This window comes from Wyeomyia smithii, chromosome 1 (assembly GCF_029784165.1).
Source record: "Wyeomyia smithii strain HCP4-BCI-WySm-NY-G18 chromosome 1, ASM2978416v1, whole genome shotgun sequence".
Taxonomy (NCBI): Eukaryota; Metazoa; Arthropoda; class Insecta; order Diptera; family Culicidae; genus Wyeomyia; species Wyeomyia smithii.
In genome coordinates, this window is record NC_073694.1 from 180,387,421 (window position 1) to 180,410,687 (window position 23,267).

At 39.3% G+C, this 23,267-nt stretch overlaps 1 protein-coding gene across 1 annotated transcript in view; it reads right to left on the reverse strand.

The window, feature by feature from the left end:
* LOC129717698 (myosin-I heavy chain) overlaps positions 1 to 23,267 on the reverse strand; it is a 130,574-nt gene that overhangs the window by 57,633 nt on the left and 49,674 nt on the right. Inside the window, exon 2 of the mRNA XM_055667797.1 lies at positions 13,305 to 13,423. Within this exon, the coding sequence (XP_055523772.1) occupies positions 13,305 to 13,423 (119 nt within the window). The remainder of the gene's footprint in view (positions 1 to 13,304; positions 13,424 to 23,267) is intronic.

A 23,267-nucleotide genomic window follows, 5' to 3' on the forward strand; every position in this document is an offset into this window, starting at 1 on the left:
GACCACTATTCCAATAAGCTTCTAAATATCTTCTAGCATAGTACCTCAAAACTCAGTAGCAGTATGGTAACAGCCTCAGCGGTAGGTGCAGCCGGTACTTCCATTAGGCCGATGTTATAAGAAAGTAAATGGAAGCGGCATGGCGAAACAGTTCGGGTGTTCTTAGACGCGCGTCATTTTTCGTTGTTGATATTATTCCCCACATGAAACGACGCGCTTTCTTACGATAGCGGCGGTATTAGCGGTAGATGCATTTGCCAACACTTACTCCAGTAAAGCCATGTCTAATTTTCATATGAAAACACCTCAATAGCTGGTCCATCTCACCCCAAAAGATTTTTTTATGTCCGAAAATCATTATTTTTAATTTCGTTATTCTTTTGTTCTTTTGACCTCAATATCATGATTTATTTGTGTAAAATCATAAAAAACAGGTCAATATTACTATGATACATTACGTTTATAGGATGAAAAACACAGGCTACGAAATAACAGGAGTTTTCCTTAGAGGGTCTAAATTACCCCAAACTACCCTACTGTAACCTATGCGGTTGCAATTTATCATCGACTGGAAAATTTCCCTAAAAAACCTAGATTTCAGACCCCCTCCTCCTCTCCCCACATAACGATAAGTAACGTGCGATACGACTCCTCCACCTAATATTACGTGATGCTGGACAACATGCCCCCCCCCCTCCGAATTTGCAATTTAAGGCAAACATCACAGATATGTAACTGCCTCAACTACCCCCCTTCCCCCTTATGTAATAGTAATAACGCCCCCCACCCCACCCCCCTCTCATGCGTTACGTAGTTTGTGAACAACGCCTAACGGACACTTTCCATGTTTTTAGAATCCGTTTTATTGTTGTTTTTGCGTTTTCTACGTTAAAGAATTGAAAATTTCAACTATGAAAGGCAGTCACCCAAGATCTACTTTTCTTTCCCAAGATCTTGGTCTTTTCATTTTTCAGATGCCAAAAGTTCACTAAAATTTTTACATTTTTATTATTAAACTTTCAGTACATTCTATATTCCTAAAATACAAAAGCTTCATTTTTGACTTGGTGGCAACAATAAACTATAAGTCAAAGACCACTTGGTCATTTCGTTAACCCGCCACTTCCGTGCGTGGTCTTTCAAACCCCCCCGTCCCCCTCTTTATGATCACGTGGTTTAGGAGCGATGCTATAAAACTCACATTTTTTACCCTGTCCACATTACGCCAAACACTGTCCACATTACCTCAATAGCTGGTCCATTTCACCCCAAAAGATTTTTTTATGTCCGAAAATCATTATTTTTAATATCGTTTTTTTTTTTTTTGTTCTTTTGGCCTCAATATCATGATTTTATCGTGTAAAAACATAAAAAAAAACAGGTCAATATTACTATGATACCTTACGTTTATAGGATGAAAAACACAGGCTACGAAATAACAGGAGTTTTCCTTAGAGGGTCTAAATTACCCCAAACTACCCTACTGTAACCTATGCGGTTGCAATTTTAGCATCGACTGGAAAATTTCCCTAAATTTGAGTATCACTGCAAGAGCGTGCAAGATAAAATTACCCAACATGACAACTGCTGACTACTTACGCTGAATATCAATCACGTAAATTAGTTTGAATTTGTTTATGAACGATATTGTCGCGTTAGCTAGGTTCGATAATCTTTTTGTCATATTTGTCAATTAACTGTTAGGGCTAGATAGACCGAAACTTTCCTCTTGCTGTGAAAAAGTGGTGTGCTGAGCAGGCTTCGGAAAAAGACTGCGGTATGACATTATAATGACTTCTTCGTTTCTCCTCCTTCTATACTCCTTCGTTTCTCCTTTTTCTTAGGCCAATGCCATGATGAACACGGAGCAAACCGTTTCATATATTTTTCCATTGTTGATATTATTCCCCACACGAGAAAAAAGATGTTTCACACTACCTCACTTGAAGTATAGAATCGACCTTACTCTCATGAATAATAATCACCTGACAGCCCGCTCGGATTTGTGCCGAAGGCACTCGCGCTGTAAAGGCTACCATTAGCGACAGCTTGAAAGAACCAGCAGACATAAGGAGATGAAAAATAACAGCCCGTTTGGCATTGCATGTGTGCGCTGTCGTCAGTCGCTGTCGGACTGTTAACCGAACGTATGGGGAGCAGGGAGATCTGTGCAATACAATGAGAGCCGAATTAGTTTAAGATTTGTTGTCACGGAAAGACAGTCATTTTCAGAAGTCTGGTGCTGAGTGCTGCCTTCGACGTCTCGGCGGGTTTGTTTTGGTCGACAGCGGAGACAGCCAACGCGGGATATTTAGTTTAACTTTGACCACGGTAATCGACACACGTCGCGTTTTTGTTTTTGTTGATGTGCGCGTTTTTGACTGCTTCATTTTTACAGTTTGTGTCGTGTGAAACAGCGAAGTTTGTTCCACTTCGTGTTGTGTATGCCCAACGAAGGTTGTCCCGTTGGCCGTTCTGTGTTTGCTCGTCGGAGTGGGTAAGCTACATTATGTGCTACCCCCAATTAAACGCCAAGGAGCGGAAAACACCATCCGCCGGAGACCATTGAGGAGGAGCTGACGACTACGGCAGAAGCTGCTGGGAAGCAACTAGAGGAAGAACGGAATAAACCGATATGTTTTTTTTTGTTTTGATCCGAGAGATCCGAAAATTCGTTAGAGGTACTTTGCCGTCTTGTGAGATTTTCACTGGACAAATTTAAGTGCGTACCGGGTGACCCTCTGTTACAGTATCTGATCAACCAAACCTTCCGCTCTCTAGGAACTAGCAGTGGTAGGCACCATTCCGCTTATTCGCTAATCGCTAATTAGCGACGCTAATATTCAATTAGCGATTTAGCTATTCCGCTAATTTTTGAGCTGGTTAGCCAAACTGTTAGCATCGCTAAATTTTGACCTTCAAAACGCTAATCGCTAATTCGCTAAATTTTGTAGCGAAGAGACAATAGAACTATTTTAAAAAAAAACTGTAAATTACTGATGGCGTACGTAAATTGCTTCAAAAGATGACCATACTTTAGTGCGAAAGTTACTTTTGTAACGTATGTTTCATTCAAACAACGTTCAATTGTCTTAATTGTCTAAATTTCCTCTCTTTACGACACAATTGAAAGTCAGTCTTTTTACCCTATAATGGAGTTCCAGTTATCGTACAAGCCACAGGAGTATTTTGAAGAACAAGCTTTTACCACAAAAGATCAAAGTGGTCCAAATCTTACAAAACATCTTCTACTATATAAAAATGGAATTCCGTAACGCTTGATCTTATTGATGTTATTCCCTCCGTCTCTGAGGTGTACAGTCACACTGTCACACCACTATCATTTTAAATCGTTCTAAATCAAAAAAAATAAGTGGTGACATGTGGTTTTTTTTACATTAAAATGTTTGTTGATGTTCAGAAAAGACATTTGAGGAAAAATAAAAAGTATCTGCTTACTAAAACTTGAGATGTTATTCACAAAACTACTTAAAACATGCAAAATTATGACTTTTTATGCTGAATTTGCCTCTAAATCAAAATTCAAAGCGATGACATGTGATTATTTTTCCATTGAAATGTTTGTTAACGTTCTAAAAAGACATTTGAGGAAAAATAAAAAGTATCTGATTACTAAAATTTAAGATATTATTCACAAAACTACGTGAAACATGCAAAATTATGACTATTTTTCCTGAATTTGTCTCTAAACCAAAATTCAAAGCGATGACATGTGATTATTTCTTCATTAAAAAGTTTTTTAACGTTCAGGAAAGACATTTGAGGAAAATAAAAAGTATCTGATTGCCTAAATTTAAGATATTGTTCACAAAACTACGTAAAACATGCAAAATTATGACTTTTTTTTGCTGAATTTGTCTCTAAATCAAAATTCAAAGCGATGACATGTGATTATTTTTTCATTAAAAAGTTTTTTTACGTTCAGGATAGACATTTGAGGAAAAGTAAAAAGTATCTGATTACTAAAACTTGAAATATTATTCACAAAACTACGTAAAACATGCAAAATCATGAGTTTTAAGCTGAATTTGCCTCTAAATCAAAATTCAATGCGATGACATGTGATTACTCTTTCATTAAAATGTTCGTTAACGTTCAGGAAGACATTTGAGGAAAAATAAAAGGTATCTTAATGCTAAAAGTTGAGATATAATTCACAAAACTATCTATATTGTATAACTTATCTATATTGTTTTTAGTACATTTTGCATGTTGTTGGATAAGTACACAACAGTGCTGAGTCGAAAAAAATCCAGATCGAAAAGATTTTCGACCTGATCGGGGATCGAACACGATATCACAACCGTGTGAGAGCCAATCGACATCGCTAACCACAGAGCCACGGGGAATACAGAATACAAAAAAACACATCAAAATACTTTTTTTGAAATTTATGCGTATCATACAGTCCCTCTACAATTATGGGTCAGTCAACGTGTTACCTGAATGTTCAAAAATAAATATAAAATCGGAAAAATTATCAACCACGAATGCTTTACTATCTATTTCTGTGTTCTGATGTATACTTCCTATCGACAATTAGTTTTATTGCAGCTGATGTGTGTAAAACGGTTAAGAAGAAAAATATCATTTGCATGGCAAAAGACACAATTATGGGTCGCTTTTGGCATTCAAGATCATTTAGTCTATAACATCACCGCAAAATGTAGCATTTCTACAATTATGGGTCACTTTACTTAATGCACGGAGCAGAATTATTTTTTTCAGTGACATTTTCAAAATTAAATCATTTCAATCGTATAAATAAGATTACAAGTGAGTTATAAAAAATACCACTGCCAATAAAAATAGAAATAAAAAATGGCGACTTCCGGTTTCAGCAAAATAACCTAAAGAGCTATTTGGCCAACAATTTCAATACTTCCAAAAGTAGAACTCCTTACGTCTTTTTGAAATCCAAAATGGCGACTTCCAGTTTTTGTAAATCAGCCTTAAATCACAAAATGCAATCCAATAAGGAAACTTCCGTTCTGTGCGTTCTCGGAATATTGAAGTACTAAAAGTGATGATGGACATATAAGATGTGAAATATTGTTTAAGTGAGTTGAGGTAATGCAGCAATGAAGTATAGAAAAAAATCTTGGCTTCGAAACCTTTGCTCCCAAGCATCGCCGGTAGCGTTCAACTAGTGAGCAATAAATATAGCGATATTAATAAGTTAACGATTAGCGATTAGTGTCGCTAAACTTTCACCTTACAGGCGAGCAATACAGTTTTAAAAAGTTTCTTTCTCATCACGATTCCATCCACCATCGACAAGAGCTTTTTCTTCTCTGTTGGTTCATGTGCCCCAACCGCTCGCTGGTGTCAAATATTGAAATCATCCGTCGAAAAAGACTTCTCCGTTTTCCTTTGGTTCAACCAATACTGCCCAGCTTCTTCCATTCCTGATAAAACTCTTTTCTGCCTTGACTCTCGACGTGTTTTGGTTTTTGATTCTGTTCGGTGTACAGCGCACCCTCTGTTCTAGAGCTTTTGAATGACCATTTCACGTCTTGAAGTATCTTAACATTCACAATGTCAGCCGTCTACCCTTGATCATTGGGTTGTAGTACTCTTGAAGTCTTTTCGACGTAACGTTGTCAACCACTGATCTTTTACTTCGAATCCAACTTCGCTCAGGTTTTCAGACGTTGTTACCAACTCATCGACGGACGTAGTCTTCAATGGAACCAATTTCTCCCAACTTATCGGCGTCGTCCTATCCAACAGCCTGAAACGTCGTACCAGTCCATCATCATGGTCTTCTGAAGCGTCTCCCACGCTTGAAAGACCGCACATTTCATAGTTGCTCCTCCGTGATGGATTTATCATCTTCAAAATATAACAATTCAGTAGCTTCCGCCTTGTAAAGATCGATTACCGCACCGGCCATGTCCTTACGGTCCCTAGGGAAGGTAAGAAGGAAGTGTTACAACCGTTGTTGCTAGAGACCGACTTTACCTCTGCATCTCTAAAGACTATAACGGGAAAGGAAGGTACTTCCATCACTGTGGTCAGTGACGGATTTTTATAATTTTTATATCTCTCTACACGCCTTTTTTAACGAAATATCTTAGATATCTTAAATAACGAATATCTTTTTGGAGTAGGGAAAAGCCAGCTTGAGAGCTTGTATATTTTTGTACTTCACTGCTCTTCTTTTTACCGATTCTCGTTCTGTTACCTATAACTGCCTGGAGAGCTTTTCAGTCAATCCTGTTCGAGTTTTTCTCTGGAATTCAGCGTGAGGGAAGGGTCAAGTAGTTTGATGGAAGGGAGCCTATGACACCGAGCGGCCTGATTCTACTAAGATTCAACCTCAAGACTGTAACCTTGAGGCTACGAGCTCCCCTCCTTCCCTTATCAGTCACATTTTCATTGAAAAAGTCCACGATGCATTATTTTAACGTCCACAAAACTTTTCCATGTTTAAAAGGTTTACAGGTTTTTCATAGGCACGTACAACCCCTCCGGACCGCAGGCCTCTCCACCTGCGTTTTCGCTTGCAACACCGGTGTCTAAACAGTCACGCATCCCAGTTCTAGCATCATGGTGTTTTTTTTTAATGCCAGCCAATCCTGATTTCGAGCTTTTACTCCTGGAATTATTTCTGTACTTCACTATCCTCACCAGCATGAGGTTATAGTAATATCATTCCGTTGTAAAATTTTCCTAGGGTTTTCGCTTAAGTAGATACGATACGTAAAGGACTGATAAGAATTTCTGTGATTGTTTGTTCTACCTTCTGCTTCTAGCCCCTGGTCTGCTCTGTGTACGCTGACCTTTTTTATTTTATCTTCGTGGTATAGGTTAATTGTTTTTGGTTGAAATTTTTGTTGTCTGGTAAAGTGCCTCCCCACAAGACATTTTAATCGCCCGTTCAATTAGTGTGACCACTATGTTTTGTTTGTGTTGAAATGGACTTTGGGATGTAAAGTCCATTATTTTGATCTTTTGTGGTATACAAAGAAGGTTGACCTTCATTGCCTTGATGAAGCCCCCTTGCTGATATTCGTATGCTATGTTGTTCCTGCTCTTCTCATCTCTCCTCTAGTCTGTACCTTCAGGCACTTCAACGCGTAGTTCACTGATGCATTGGTGTATATAGTGATGGGAAATATCGTCCAAAACAAACATCGATAACAATCGATAATCCAGAAGCTTTTATCGATAAGTATCGATAATTTTACAGCTTTTCGCCAAATGAAATTTTGCTATGTAAATCTTGTAAAAACAGAGACAGTGATGGCCCAAACAGAATGGATACGTTTGCGTTGCGTTGACGTTAATTTGACAGTAAATGTGTGGGCTAACTTCCCAAATTGCCGCAAACGCAACCGCAACGTATCCATTGTGTTAGAGCCTTGAATAACAAATCTTACGATACTGCGAATGAAAATTCAAACAACCGAACGAGTTAAACAGTTTGTTTTGGAAAGTCTTCGGGTCTTACACCAGAAGTGCTTTCTACGGAGTAGTTTCAAACCGAAGTTCATTTTGTAGGTTGTGTAATAAGGGAAATTATTGAAGCAGGCAAAATTCTGTCAATTTTTAAATGGCTAAAACTTCACGAATCAATTTTGATAAAACAGGTTTCATTTTACTGGAAAACTGTCCTAGTTTCCTAGTATTACTTGAGAACTGGACGTGACCAAGGGTCACTGGAAATGTTTCGGATTTTCGGAGTGTATGCAAAAGTGTACATTTTTGCAACGCGTAGAACTTTTTCTGACATCTTGTTTCACGTAGGTTCATATATTGTCAATAAATCAGAATTTATTTCGAGTTCATTAGTAGCCAAAGATTGAAAATTCGCCAAAGAATCATCGAGGTATGAATTTATTAAGTATGGGTGTTGATTTTGGCTGTTTTTTCCCTGTGGGGTACTAATTTTCTTTGAGCTTGCAGCACGCTAGCAGAATTCAATCGAACATTGTGGGTGTGTAGGTCTTATTAAACCAAGCAACCTTGCGTTTAAAAATTTATCTGGATTAACATTTGAAAAGGTCAGATTATTTTCACGCGAATTTTCTTTGGAAGGTTATTTATGCAGATTTTCAAATTAACGTAGTTTTTTACGCGAATTTTTAATTAAAGCGGTTTATTAAACGGATTTCTGAATTAACATAGTTTCTTCACCAGGCATCCCCCGCGTAAGAAAACTTAATTGTATTTGAACCTTTTTCTTATAAATCAATATATCTCAGTAAAAATTATCTGAACTTTCCTTCAAAAATATAAAAACATGAGTTTAAGATCCTACTCTGAATAAAATATAATTTTAAAAACAAAAAATGATTTTAGAAAATATCGGTGATCTCAGATTATTTTAAATGAAGTATTTTAGATAGACAATTTAGTTGCCTAAAACGTTCTATGCGTTGCAAAAATGTACACATTGACACATACTCTTGAAATCCGAAACATTTTCGGTGTAGGTTGGTCACGCCAAGTACCCAAGTAATACTAGGAAACTAGGATAATTTTCCAGTGAAATGAAACCGGTCATCAAAATTTGAGATAATTTTATTTATCCCAATTATTTTGTCTACCCCCTGTATAAATCAGGACACTTTTTTTGTTTGTTGGGTAACAGATACTTTAAACTTAAACAGTTCCAAGTTAAACTAAACAATTACCAGAGAATTACCAATAGACTGCCGCTATGCATGTCCATCATATTATAAGAATTGGCAAGTCAAAGAAAACGCATTTTATTACAATTCCGTATCATTGCTTTTTATGAGATGGTGCAAAAAGTTTGGATATTTTTGACGTAGAATACGTCTTACGGCAACAATTACAAAGACCCAATTTCAATACAGGGATCCAATTTCAAAACCGAAAACATCGAGAGCGTCACAAAAATTGTCCAATTTCAAACGTTTTAAACCCAGTCAGTTTCCAACCGATTTCTGTCATTTTTGCAGCAATCGATTGGAAAATCCTTTAAGCACCCGTCCAAATGCAGAAAATTGTAATCTGATTGTTCAAGCTATTGTAATATTGAAAATTGTTGAACAATGTCGAAACGCAAATGTCGATTTTTGATTGGTCGCTTGCTGCCTTTCCCTAAATAGGACGACAGAATGGAGTACCTAGTTAGCCGGGAATGCACTCTTTGGGCTATATAAGAGACTGTTTCTCCTCAAGCAAATCAGTTGACTAGCAGCAGGCAGCAGCATCGGACATCAACACCGATGGCAGTAGTCGAAGGCAGCGTGGATCAGCAGCGAGCAACAGCGGCGGTGGTAGTGGTTAGTTGCAGTCCTACCTCTTTCAGTTCGGCTCCTCTTCGATCTGAATTGGACCCCACCAGCGGTAATCCGATTCAGATATCGTTGGGGAAATACAACCCGAAACTGAAAGAGACTCGCACCGCCAGGTGGATTGAAAAGCCACTATCATCCCAATGGAATATAGAAAGGTACGGAGATGGTTTGAGTCTCGGGTTTAAAGGGCTTCTTTTTTGTTAACAGTGATGACGTAAAAGTCAAAAAACAATGCCCAAAAATCAACGTTCGGAACATTTTTTTCAAAAAATTTTCACAGGTTCTGACAGTTTACGGCTGAAAATACCTACCTGCGTCGTAAAACAATGCGGAACACAATTCCAAATGGCGTTTTCTTGTTTTTGAAGATCCACGTCACAACCTCAACACGTGCTTCTGTTGACCTTTATTCGTTACTAATACAGACAAATGTCTTCTTCTTCCCTACCTTTGTATACCTCATTGCCATCATCCAGCGTATGTATATACAGAGTGTATGCACATAACGTGTGTGAATATTTGAAGCGTGTGTCCCTAATATATAAGGTGTGTGGCTAGCGTGTGTGGCTTGCTTTAAAGCGTGTGTGTATGTTTATGGCGTGTATGCATGCCTGTAGCGCGTTTGTGCATGTTTATAGCGCGTGCGGCACCGCCACCACCAAGGCCACCACCACCGCCACCACCATCGCCACCGCCACCACCAGCGCCACCACCGCTACCGCCGCCACCGCCGCCACCGCCGCCACCGCCGCCACCACCGCCACCACCGCCACCGCCGCCACCATCACCACCACCACCACCTATATAAGAGACTGTTTCTCCTCAAGCAAAACAGTTTACTAGCAGCAGGCAACAACAGCGAACATCAACACCGATGGCAGTAGGTGATGGGATCAGAAGCGGGCAACAGCGGCGGTGGTAGTGGTTAGCTGCAGTTCTTACCTCTTTCAGTTCGGCTCCCCTTCGATCTGAGTTGGACCCCACCAGCGGTAATCCGATTCAGATATCGTTGGGCAAAAAACAACCCGAAACTGAAAGAGACTCGCATCGCCAGGTGGATTGAGAAGCCACCATCATCCAGCGTATGTATATACAGGGTGTATGCACATAACGTGTGTGAATATTTGAAGCGTGTGTCCCTAATATATAAGGTGTGTGGCTAGCGTGTGTGGCTTGCTTTAAAGCGTGTGTGTATGTTTATGGCGTATGTTTATGCATGCCTGTAGCGCGTGTGTGCATGTTTATAGCGCGTGTGGCTTGCTATATAGCGTGCGTGGCTAGCAGTATAGCGGTTGAAATTTTCATATATACACTACCCGTCATAAGTTTGGAATCGCTTTACTGAGTATTGCAACACCCAAAGTTTAGCATCACTCAAAATGGGCAAATTTCTGTAACTGTAACTGTAATATGCTTGACCAGAACTGGTGGCACAAGCCGAACACCGCAACTTTGTGGGTAGTAATGATCACGCGATAAGTTGAAGTCTAAATATGAAAAACTGCATGCACCCTAGCGCCGCATAGCGTGGTAATTCAGTATTAAATTGTCTACCATGTAGAAGCCTTTAGCCTTCTGAACAAGTTTGCTGAACACCGCAACTTTCTGGTAGGTCGGAATCGTGAGATTAGTTAAAATCAAAATACGACTCATTGTGTGCCCACTAGCGCCACATAGCGGTAAAATTTCACACTGAATTGGCCACCATACAGTAGCCTTTGACCTTCGGAACAAGTTTGCTGAAAACCGCAACTTTCTAGGTTGTCAAAAACACGAGATATCCGCCTATTCCAGGTGATGCTAAACTTTTCGGGAGGCGTTGCAATATTCAAACTGGGTGTTGCAATACTCAGTAAAGCGATTCCAAACTTATGACGGGTAGTGTAATTGCTAACAAATCACCTCATGTAGAATTTTATTATCACTGTGAATCATTCAAAACTAAATAAAAAATTTGCCATGTTGAAAAAATATTCACTTGTCAATAAATGGCATTGACAAACACAATTAACCTCAAAGTTTATCTGAAGAATTAACCCCAATTCAGTGCATTCCCAAACCTATTCCAAGAAATACATTGGCATAAGACAGGCTGTCGTATTCTACGTTACCTCTGCGGTCGTGTCTTATAAACAACCTCTTCAACTTTTTTAAAGTTCTCCAGTACTAAGTTGTCGATTTCATCTGTTCTGAGGAAACTAAAAACTATAAATACCTTATTAGCTACCATTTTTTCTCAGAAACTCAGTGACATCCGGGACGAACCGCACCAGCTCCAACAATGCTAAATCTTGGCGAATAGCAGCACCCAACAAACATCTAGCGGCAACAGCAACTCCTGGGGTAGGGTAGGTGAGGTCCCCTTCTTTTGGGTCTCCTCCAGTAACCAGCCGCACTGACTTGTGCTCACCCTTATGATATCGATAATTATCGTTAACGTAAAAAAATTGGCGATAATATCAATGTCTCGCATTTATCGATTTTATCGATAAGTTTCTCATCACTAGGTGTATAGGGATACTACATCCAACAAGCAAAGCACTTCCCCTTAGTTCATATGGACTCCTGTGATCTTATTGGCAAATTCAGGCAAAATTGCAAAACAGTAATCATTCTTACAGGAATCTTTTTTTTCCTTGTTGATTTTGGACTATGATGATGAATAATTGAGTATTGTTCTACCACAAATGCAGACATCTTGTGGTATTTTTGTGAACTTTTGCCCTCAAATATTTAGTCAGTAGAAGTCATTTTTTATGATTTTTTCAAACTTCATGCTAGAACAGAATGTACCGAACCAGAGTAGGAAAACGTACGAAAACAAATTAATTAGTCAAAATTGCTGAATCACGCCTCCATCGAAAATTACGTCTAATAAACAAAATCCAGCATCATAAAAACAACCTACGATCGCCAACGGACACTCATCAAATTAGATCCAATTTCGTCAGCTGGCATATTCATTTACGACTGCATACTTGTACACTGTACAGTCAATTGTCGAAGATTGTGGCATTTTGAGTTTATGTACATTCGTTCTATCAGCAGGGCAACCACTACAGTGTTACTCTTTTCAAGCAACACTTCCTTACATTCCACACCATACAAAGTAATTTGTGTGGATAATTTTCGAACCAATTGAAGCGGCGTAAAATGCCCAATGTCTTTTACGGCTTCCTAAAGCTTCAATTAGCGGAAAGCAACTTGACTCTTCGTGGTTTCAGTGCAAGATAAACCAACAATAAAACAACCCGTTTTTCACTATTGACCAGTGCAGGCAACGCGCTGCTCGAAAAGGCTGCCGCATAGTAGGCTTACAATAAATAAACACGTGCTGCATCGAGCTCGCCGCACCTCCTCCTCCTCCTCCTACTGCTCTCGTGAGGCAGTGATAGTAAATTGTCGGCAGCAAAACACCCACGGCATGCTGTCACGAATCATAAACGGCTGTCGTAAATTTAATTGTTAAACGCTATTAGGTCCATTTGCCTAATGGATGTCGGCTGGCACGCCCGTCGGTAGGGGAGACTCCAGAGGGGTTAATCCTCTGGAGAGCACGCATTTTGTTTACTAGCAAAACCATCATCGTCAACTGTCACATTCAATCGAGATTTTTTCGAGCAGTTTTGTTATTATGGGTTGTGACAGCACCATCGCTTTGAAAAATCAACTGTTCACATCATAACTCATCATTAGCTATCCACTAAGCGAAACGTATTAATTCACTTCACACTGTGCGCCTAATAAATGAACATCAAATTGATAAATCGCATCGGCACCTTTTCCATCTGCCGACCGAACGAAGATGATGTGCACCTGCCTGGCTGCTGTCTTCCAATTCTTTCCAAAGCGGAACAAAATTTGATGGAAATAGAATGTGTGTAATCCCACATAATAACTACAGAAAAAACAGCCAGTCAGAAACTATCTTTCCCCATCTGTCAGTCTGTTCAGCTGTTTCATAATCAATTTCTAGGTTAGGTTAGCATTTCTTATAGAAAAGGATACATAAATCTGATCCCGGTCGTAGCGAACTTTCAGATTACGATTGATGCCGTTCTCATCGATGTCCGAAATGCAGGTCATATCGGGGACGCCCTTGTCCGGCGATGAGGAACCGACGCGGCCTGAAATTGGAAAGAGAGAGAGAGAGAGAGAAAATTGTTAGTTAAGATAGCATTTCGTAAAAGGTCAAGCACGTGCCAAGACTGTTAGCACGTACGCACTGTTTACCAGGTGTTCCCTCAAGATAAAATGTCAGCGTCGAAAACACCTTTCCCATTTCAGTGCTCAGTGTCTATTTTATTTGCTTTGATAATATACCACATACAGAATGACAGCCGTTAGAAATTCTAGCGGATAAAAAATGAAAAAAAAAAACACAACAATCTATTAAGCTGACATTTCAACCATCGCATCTAGAGATAAATCGTACACCGCCGGGGCACCCGAGCGAGAGGCCAATCGCAGTAATCCAGTAGTCATGGGTTGCTACAATGTGTTTATTTAAGTCTGATTTGTGTCTTGTTAGTTGGGGTTATGTTCAAACCAACTGTGGCACTTATGGACTTGCGGCTGTCCTACGAGTGTCTTATTATAATATAACGATTAATCAGTATATTATGACCTAACGATAAAAGCTGCAGTTGCTACAGGCAAGGGGAAAACCACGACCGCAGCGACTAACTAACCCATTCAGCCGTCCAAGTCAGGATAAAGCTGTCATTTTATTTACATAATGTAATAATAAGGCAATAATTATAGCGAGAATACAGAACTGCAAACCGATTGCCTGGCAGATTGATCTTGCGGTGCGAATTTCGATTGCGACCCCGGTGTTGGTAGATTTTCTCACAGATCAGATCTCAGGTCCTGTCATTGTTCGAACAGATCTGACCACAGCTTTCAGAGCCGACCGGTCGTGGCTACCCTTAATTACATGGCCTCCCCGTCGTGTGACCGCCCAGTATGATTAACTAACCGAACTCTCGGCATGCGCACAACAACCGTATTAAACCACTCAATCATAGAAACCACCAACCCAAATAGGACGACTATTCGCATTTTGATTTAGTACCGAATCCAATCCCATTTAACTGCCAATGACTCAGCAGGAAGAGCAGCGGTTCACTTCCTGTCTGTCTTTCTAAACTCCGCTTCGAACGCCATAAAAGGGCGATCGAATTACACCATCATCATCGTCCCCAGCTTTTCGGCAGGCAAGCCGGCAGGCGACAACTTTCCCCGGATCAATATCGTCATCAAATGAATCCTTCGCTCGATAGCAGTCGCAGTTATCTCCGGTTGGGAAATTCCGTTTTGAGTCATCCCTGCTGGCTGTTGAATGATTTAGAAACCAGATTTGACAAATCGAGAGGGCCGCCTTTGGGCGGAAGTATGCCCACTTGTTTATCATTGTGGTTACACGGTGCAAAGCTCGAGGACTGCAGTAACTTACAGGAAACTGCTGAAGAGTGTTTTTTTTTCAGGATTTTCTGGAGTATTATTTTTCAACACAATTGTTCTAAAGTTGATTTGTTGAACTGGAGAAAAAATTCTCGAAAGCAATTTCATTCAATTATATCGCAAAGTTGAATGCAATTGAATTGTATACAAGTTTGCTTTGAACATTCTTATTACTTTTCAAATGAATTCCCTTATTTTGATAGAAAAATGTTTAAAAAAGGTGTAAAAAAAAAAGTTAGCAGCGTCTCTACAGTGAAGTCTTAGAATTTTGTCGTATTATATATGCAAAATCTATTCGGTATTCCAATCCAAAAGAGACCTCGTAACCTCAAAGATTATAATGAATCCCTATGGACCTTTTGGGTTCATCATTATCCACCGCTTTATTATTATACTCCGTCATAATCCGTCATATATCATTGTGTTAAATTCCATTATCAATTTTCAATTTTGACGTGGGACTACGTCTTTGTTAACTATACTGGGATGTATTCTGTAAAATTGGAAAAGAAACTGGCAAATATTGCGTCAGATTTAACCGTAATAACAGCATAACCACATGATGGATAACAATAACCAATATGTTGTTGGATAGATAAAATGTATAACAATTTTGTAATATGCTAGTTATCACTATAATTTCATTGCTAAGCGATAAAATTTAAAAAGTTTCAATGACAAATTTACGCGAATAATGAACCAATTACATGCGAGCATTCCTAGCACAGACGACGTGAATGAACACCATCCGTTCCCTGGGATATTCTACAAAAAAAAGTTTTCCGAGAAGTTTGAAACAATCCCCATCCTTGAACAATTTCTAAACCTGCTTTCAGAATCTAATAAAAACTGATGTCTTAAAAGAAAACATGCCGGTAAAAGCAACAGTACCAGTGGAGTAAAGAACCGCAGGTCTCTCGTCGTCTATGATTGCAGCGGTACACTTCTATTCGTACATACCAGCGGTACACTTCTATTCGTACTGCAGCGGTACTGTTCGTACTGCAGCGGTACTATTCGTATTGCAGTGGTACACTTTTGATATGCTTGTGCCTTATCAAATACATGTTGTTTGCACAAAAAAATACTACAGGCATAATATCGCCAATTATAAACGATATTCTTTCGAGAATTGTTGAATATATTTCAAAAATTGATTTCCATGGGAGGCTGAAAATAAAAATACGTACAATCGCTTAGCAAACTCATTGATTCGGTCTGCAGACTCTGTATATTTTGAAACGAAATCTCCTCTAATTACAGTGTTTAGTCCCACGTCACCATTTCATACAACTCTAGGGCTGTATACCTTGTAGTATTTTATTTAAATTTTCACATTAAAATTGTCTTTGAATGACTTTTAGGACTTTTTAAGAGAAACAATTTGCAATGCTGAGAACGTGAATATCTCTATTCTACTCAAAGTTATTAACGCTTTTTATCGAAAAATATGCCTTTTTCGATTCACTGGTTCAAAAGTTACGAATTTTTCGAAAATAATAAGATAAACCCGTTTTTAGGGTCACCATAGTTCGGAGCTGATCGTGCTAACAACCCAACGAAAAAATACGGGTTTGATTATTTTCGACGAATATTCACCCCTGTATTTTTAAGCACAATTGAAACATTTTGGGTGACCAGTTCCGTAGAAGGGTGACTGTTAACGCACGTTCGATATATGCTCCCCGTTATCGGAGATATATTCAGCGAGTCGACATTGCTGAGTACAACTTTGGAGTTGGACAATAGCCAGCGCAGAACAATTGGCGCAGAGATTGGAGTTGGCCGAGAACGAGGGCAGATAAAAACGAACCGCATGCCGCTGCAGAAGTGTCTTTAGAAATTATACAGTTTGCTTAATTTGATCGCGCATTATTCAACAAAGTTCAGTCGTGTGTTCAGAAAATTACTTTGGATTTAGGAGTGCGTTAGTCCTAAACAGATATTATAAATATTCAGTGATTTATATTTGCTATATTGAATAGTTGAATTCAAGGTTAAGTTTGACACAGTCATGTGAGATGATCTGCTAAAATTTATAAACTTTACATTTATAATCAGGTTCAACATTATTTGGAATCTATAGCAGATAAGGTGGCAGATAAAAGTGAACGAGGTATGATGAATATCATCGTAAATTCTGAATTTAGGTTAAAATCATTGCTTTCTAGTGAATCAATTTGTTGTTTGAGTCATAGGAGAAACTTATTATAAGTTCTGTTAAAAACATTAGTTAATTTTATAAAACTGCAATAAATATTTCAGTTTGAGTCACGCAAAACGGACTTCGGAAAACTTTCAACAGTGTCCATAAAAAGGCATTATTCGATTTGATTTATTTTCAAAAATTCTTAACTTTTGAACCGGTTGATCGATCTTTGATCTTTTTGGATCAAATTAAAGGAATTTTTTTTAGTTTCAAGAGAAAATACAAAAAAATATTTTTTTGCAATTTTTGTCTTGTTTTCAAATTAAATTTACTCAAATATAGAAAATAGCATAATTTTGAAAATTTATCCATAAATATTCTTCAAATTGATACCAAGAGATATAAAGCATATAAGCCCCAAAAAGAACGACAATCAAATGAAATGATGAAAAACATTAATAACTCTGAGTAGAATAGAGATATCCACGTTGTCTGCATTGCAAATTGTTTCCCTTAAAAAACCCTAAAAGTCGTTCAAAGACAATTTTAATATGAAATTTTAAATAGAAAAGTCCGAGTGAAAAATGTGTTTTTTCAATCTTAATCGGTTATTTTAACAGATAGAGGAAATATAATATCTATGATATTATAGAACAACTTTTTCTTCTATCTACTAACTCTTATCTTCATCATCTTATAGTTCTGAAAGAACCGGTTTCATAATCTTCAACTCGAAATATATGCTACAGAATGCTGATGATCACACCACCACCGGTAGCATCGATCATTTTGTTGGCCGCGTATAAAATTTGCTCTCCGCTGTGCCCTCCAGCAGCTGTGCCAGCAAAATATTCTGCAGCGTACGATGGTAACTGTTGCTGCCGTGTGCAGAATACAGGTAACATGCTCCGCGGTGCCTGGAAGTTGACTCGTATGCAGCTCTCGTTTCTCAATGTCGCAAAGCTTTAACAGCTGCACCGCACTCGCTATTGCGGAACAAACTAAACTGAAGCTGGATTTCCCACACGCAGTCTTTTGTATCGAGGTCAGCGTAGATTTTTACCATTAAGGCGTGGCCACGCAGCTTAGACAAAGACAAACAAACCAAAACACTTTGTTGAGTCAAAATATGTAGACAGTGGAATTTATTTCGTCCATGTTATCTGTGCTTGGGAAGCAAGCCAGGAACAAGGGAAATGTATGGGAAAGCTTGACCTTGGAACTTTTCACCTTTTTCCACCATTAAGCAGTAAAGCAACAATGTTGAACATAATATCAAAAAATTGTTACACATTTTATCTATCCACCGACATATAAATGACTAAGATGCATTAAGTCGTTCGCTTGCTATAACCGTTTGAAATCTGACGCAACATTTGCCAGTTTCATTTTCATTTTCACAAAGTGTAATCTAGTATAGAAAACAAAGACGTAGTCCAACGTCAAAACATGAGATTAGTCCAAAACATTTTGCCTTCAATTCAGACTCTGGTTTCATTCACATGCATTCGGTTCTGCGCTACTGGCACCAGCGTCAATAACTTAACGCTATTTGCTGTTTCGGTTGATGACGATTTTTAGGGATGCACGAGCTGTTGATACGCACCGGCTCACGGAAGTAAAGAAAGGTTATTTGAGCGCCTCGAAACTGATCGTTCGCCCGAAGACGAAGTTTACCGAGACATTACGATTTTTGTGTATATGATACATATCCTGATTTTGATCTCTGTCAATGTATTCCTTGTACAACTTTTGCGTTATGCGTATCACACATTAATTGTGCAAAGTCAGAGCAAATTCTGTGTGAATTGAAAGGACACATTGGATGATTAAAGCTTGAACTTTTGCGTGTGATTTTTTAAAATGACGCTATATTGTATGTAACAACTTTGCAGAAGGCGGATTTTCTCTAAAATATTGCTATCGAATTCTAGATCCATATTTTCCCCTTTATTCGGTTTCTGGACCATTGTGCATTGGTTGTCGAATTTATTAGCAGGGTTGTTTTGATCGGGAGGCGATTGGCAACACACACTATGACAACAAGGTTTAGAAACTTCAAATCTTTTCAAATATTATTCCAGATGAAATTCCCGATAAAGAAGAGCTTACAAAATTGTTTAGTTTAGTAAGACACCCACAAGATTTGATTGAATTTTAAGATGGTAGAAGTTGTGGTCGAGTTGGCATAATAAACATTGTTTATTTTTGTTTGTATTATGAGTCGACGGGACACGAGTCTATGACGATTAGTTGAAATATTGTAAATAAGCTTGGAACACAATTTCATATGCATTTCAGCTATTTTAAAAGGTTTTTTACGCTTTGAATGCTCGCAATTTTGCCCATGTTTACAATAAATAGGTTGCATAGCTTATTCATCCTATTGGTGGACATTTTCTCTCATAGTGGGCAAATTATTAAATTCTTCGTATGTGCTATCATGATTGTGCCCAGTATGACTGTTTCAATACAATAAATTCAACATTGGATTTCGGATAGGTAAAAGTCTATTTCTACGATAATGTTGCTAGCTGCATAATATTGTCAAGTTATTTATTATTTCGTGAACAGGTAGCCGAATATAGTTTTAGGTATATGGAAGTCTTTCGAGATATTTAAAACGTTTTTGACATCTTCCGTATTTATTTATTATCCTGCAGTTTTTTGCTTATTTTGTAAAAAGGATTCCAAAATCTTACATGTATTCAATTTTATGTGAACATGACAGCCTGAATCTAACCTTCGTAGCCATCGAGCATACCATACAGTGCTTGAAACTAGGAAGCTAAAAATCAACCTACCGAGAAGAAAAACCACAAAAGGCGTGTACCCGGTAGGGTTTACACACTTCTGATGCAATCAGAATGGTCTGATACTAAGCTGTGGTTGCACACCGTTTGAATTATAACATTGACCATGGATGGAGAGAGAAAGAAGGAAAAAGAAACAGAAAAACAACAAATCAGCAAGTGGGGAAAGGCTTTTCGCCCTTCAGAAAGAGTTTGAGAAAACGGTAGCCAGACACAGTGACAATTTCAATTATCATATAACCAATCTTTCAATTTAGCATGCGGTAACTTCTCGCACGCAAATAGGCCGGCATATGTACGTACATGACTTGGGGCCGGCCGTGATTGATTATGGAAATGTTCAGTCATGTACCAGACCAATTCCCGGCCACAAATGGGGCCATATATCTCTGGCTCGTTTAGCAGCCAATTGCAGGGGAAAATTCGCGTGATTCGATGTGGTTCATAAATAACTCCACGTCCAGGGGCCGGTCACCAATATGATCCTATATTTATATCCTAGTATATGGTGGCTTGTGTCGTTTATCACCTAACTTTGCCTAGACTGGGATCAGCCTGCGTCTATCTCTATAGTGTAGCAGGTAGCATAGGTAAACGTCAACCTGTCCGTCAATATAGACCTGTCCCGGCGGGAAAGATTTATTGGCTGAAACCGGCTACGCGTGGACCGGGCTCGCAGTTCAGCTCTCATTAGCCAAGCCGTCGAAGATAGCAATCAGCTGGCGATGGCAGCAGTGACGGCGGCGGTGGCGGTGCGTGGCAAGATATCGAACGGCTTGATAACCGACCGAGCAGCTGACAGGCGGCAGAACAAACAATGCGCACTCTGTTCTGACTTCGGCAAGCAAGCAAGACACTGCACGGCGCTATCACGCGATGTTTATCGCGAGATCGGCGGCCAGTTCGAACAGATTTGGTGGAACATTTTTCTTTTTTTTTTTTTGCTTTGATCGTTTCTGATATGGATTAATTGAATAGTAATAAGCACGCAAAGCCAGAGGTGAATGTTGCTGGTTGATGGCGATTAGATTCAATCAAGCGACATAGATTGGGTACACAGACTGTGGAAACCATAAATAGACAAAACATTGCCTCCTACTAGCCAGCGCCGATTCTGGGTCACTTTGGAAGGTGGTGCCGTTTAGGGTTGGTAAACACACATACAGAAATAGAATCGAGACCGGCCTACGGCCATCGCTGGCAGCCGAAACGTGCAAGATTAGCATGAAACATGGTAATTAGAAAAGTGAACGAAATGTTGTCCAATGCGGTTATCGATTTCGCAACTTTCCTTGCCCCACAGTCAAACTTTTTTATCCAGCATGCGAGGAAATAATCTTTCTCTTAACAAGGCACAAACATAAACATAATTTTTTTCACCAGTGCTTTGATGATCAATAACTAAAGCCACTTTCATTGGTTAAATTAGCATGCAAAATTGAATTACTACCTCACGATCACGGCAGATTAGCAACAAAAGGCAACAACAAAAATCAAACTCAACCGGTTATCTTTTCCACCAAAATGCAAGTAGCGCGAAAGCCTGGCTAAACATAGCGGATCAAACCATATCAAATAGGCTCATCATCGACAGCAGCAAAAAAGGAGAGTTTGCAAGTCGAGAGAAGCACCGTCATCGTCATCATCATCATCATCATCATCACCATCGCCATCGGCTTCACACACGTTATTTCACACCGACGGGGGTAAGTTGGGTGCCTTGAGCAGCACGTGGTCAATCGGCCGACACGAAACACACACCTAATTCGATCGTTTAAACTGCTTCTTTCCTTCAGGGGCGATACGAGCTATGAATTTCATTAACATTTCTCGGGATCGTAGAGTGTTCAAAACAAACCCGTTTATGACATTGTATGCCGATCACATATTCCAAATTGTGTCAGTTTATCAAATTCTTCTGATCCCACTATGTTTTTCGACACTTCCATGATAGAAGAAATTCGCGGAATCCCGGATCATTCACGTGTGCAGCAGATCCCCTAATTTTTTTTCAATAAATATCGAAACATCAACTGCGACAACATGTTCTACTCTAACAAATCACTTCTCGATGGGTCCACTGGCTTCGGTATCTTCAATAATTACCTAGCCGTCTCCTATAAGCTCGATAATCCTGCTTCTGCTTACGTCGCAGAGTTAGCTGCAATTCAGTATACTCTAGGGATTATCGAAAAAATGCCCACGGACCATTATTTTCTCTTTACTGACAGTCTCAGTTCTGTTGAGGCTCTCCGATCGATGAAGAATGTTAAGCACTCTCCGTATTTCTTGGGGAAAATACGGGAACATCTGAGTGCATTATCTGAAAAATCGTTGCAGATTACCTTAGTGTGGGTCCCTTCTCACTGCTCGATACCGAGCAATAAGAAAGCGGACTCTTTGGCAAAGGTGGGCGCAATAAACGGTGAAATTTATGAAAGACCAATTGCCTTTAATGAACTTTTCGCAATTATTAATTTTTCAGAATACGATCATCAGTTGGCAAAATTCATGGACTAAAGGGGAACTGGGAAGGTGGTTACATTCCATAATCCCCAAGGTATCGATGAACCCGAGGTTCAAGGGATTGGATGTAGGTCGAAATTTCATTTGCGTGTTGTCTCGACTTATGTCCAATCACTATGGATTTGATGCGCATCTCCGTCGTATTGGGCTTGGGGCAAGTGGTATCTGTGCCTGTGGTGAAGGTTATCGCGACATAGAGCCTCACCCTGAACACCGTGGCGCCATGTCTAATTTACCTGCAGGCCGAGGGTAGACAGCCGGCTGTTCCTCTTCGTGATGTCTTGGTGAGCCTTGATCTCCCTACATGTCCCTCATATACATTTTCCTGAAATCCATCCAGTCTAGTCTCACTCTCTTCCGCCTACATCCAACTTAACCGCAAGTACACGTTTGGATTCAGAACCAACAACTAGACCCCGCACGGTACCGCACGGTCGTGTCTTGGTTTAGCAGAACATAACAAATAAGCTGCTCATTGTGTTTGGCTGTTTAAAGAACAACAAATCACCAATATTAAAACACATTTAAGTTTTAATCTTAGATTTAATTTCAACTCGTAGTCGGCAGCGAGAATAAAAAAAAAATGTCTTTAGTTTTTAGGATACTTTATGAAGTGAATTTCTAGCTATAATTAGCTCCGTAAATCATTAACTCGAAAAAAATGCGAGAATTGAACTTGCGGACTCAACATCTGGTCATAGACTTCAGGGCACGGTACGACTCAGCTAAGAGAAATGAATTATGGCAGATAATTCGCGAGCATGACTTTTTAACAAACCTAATTAGATTGATTCGTGCCACCCTTTATGGTTCCACATCAAGCCTCAGGGTAGCCGGTGAGATATCGGACGCTTTCGTGACGTTAGATGGTTTGAAGCAGGTTGATTGGCTGTCAAACTTATTGTTCAATATCGCATTGGAAGGCGGTATACAAAGAGCCGTCGTGATACTCACTGATACTAAACTTACTTCCTTTGAAATAACAAATGAAAAGTCTTATTTACAGCAGTTTTGTGT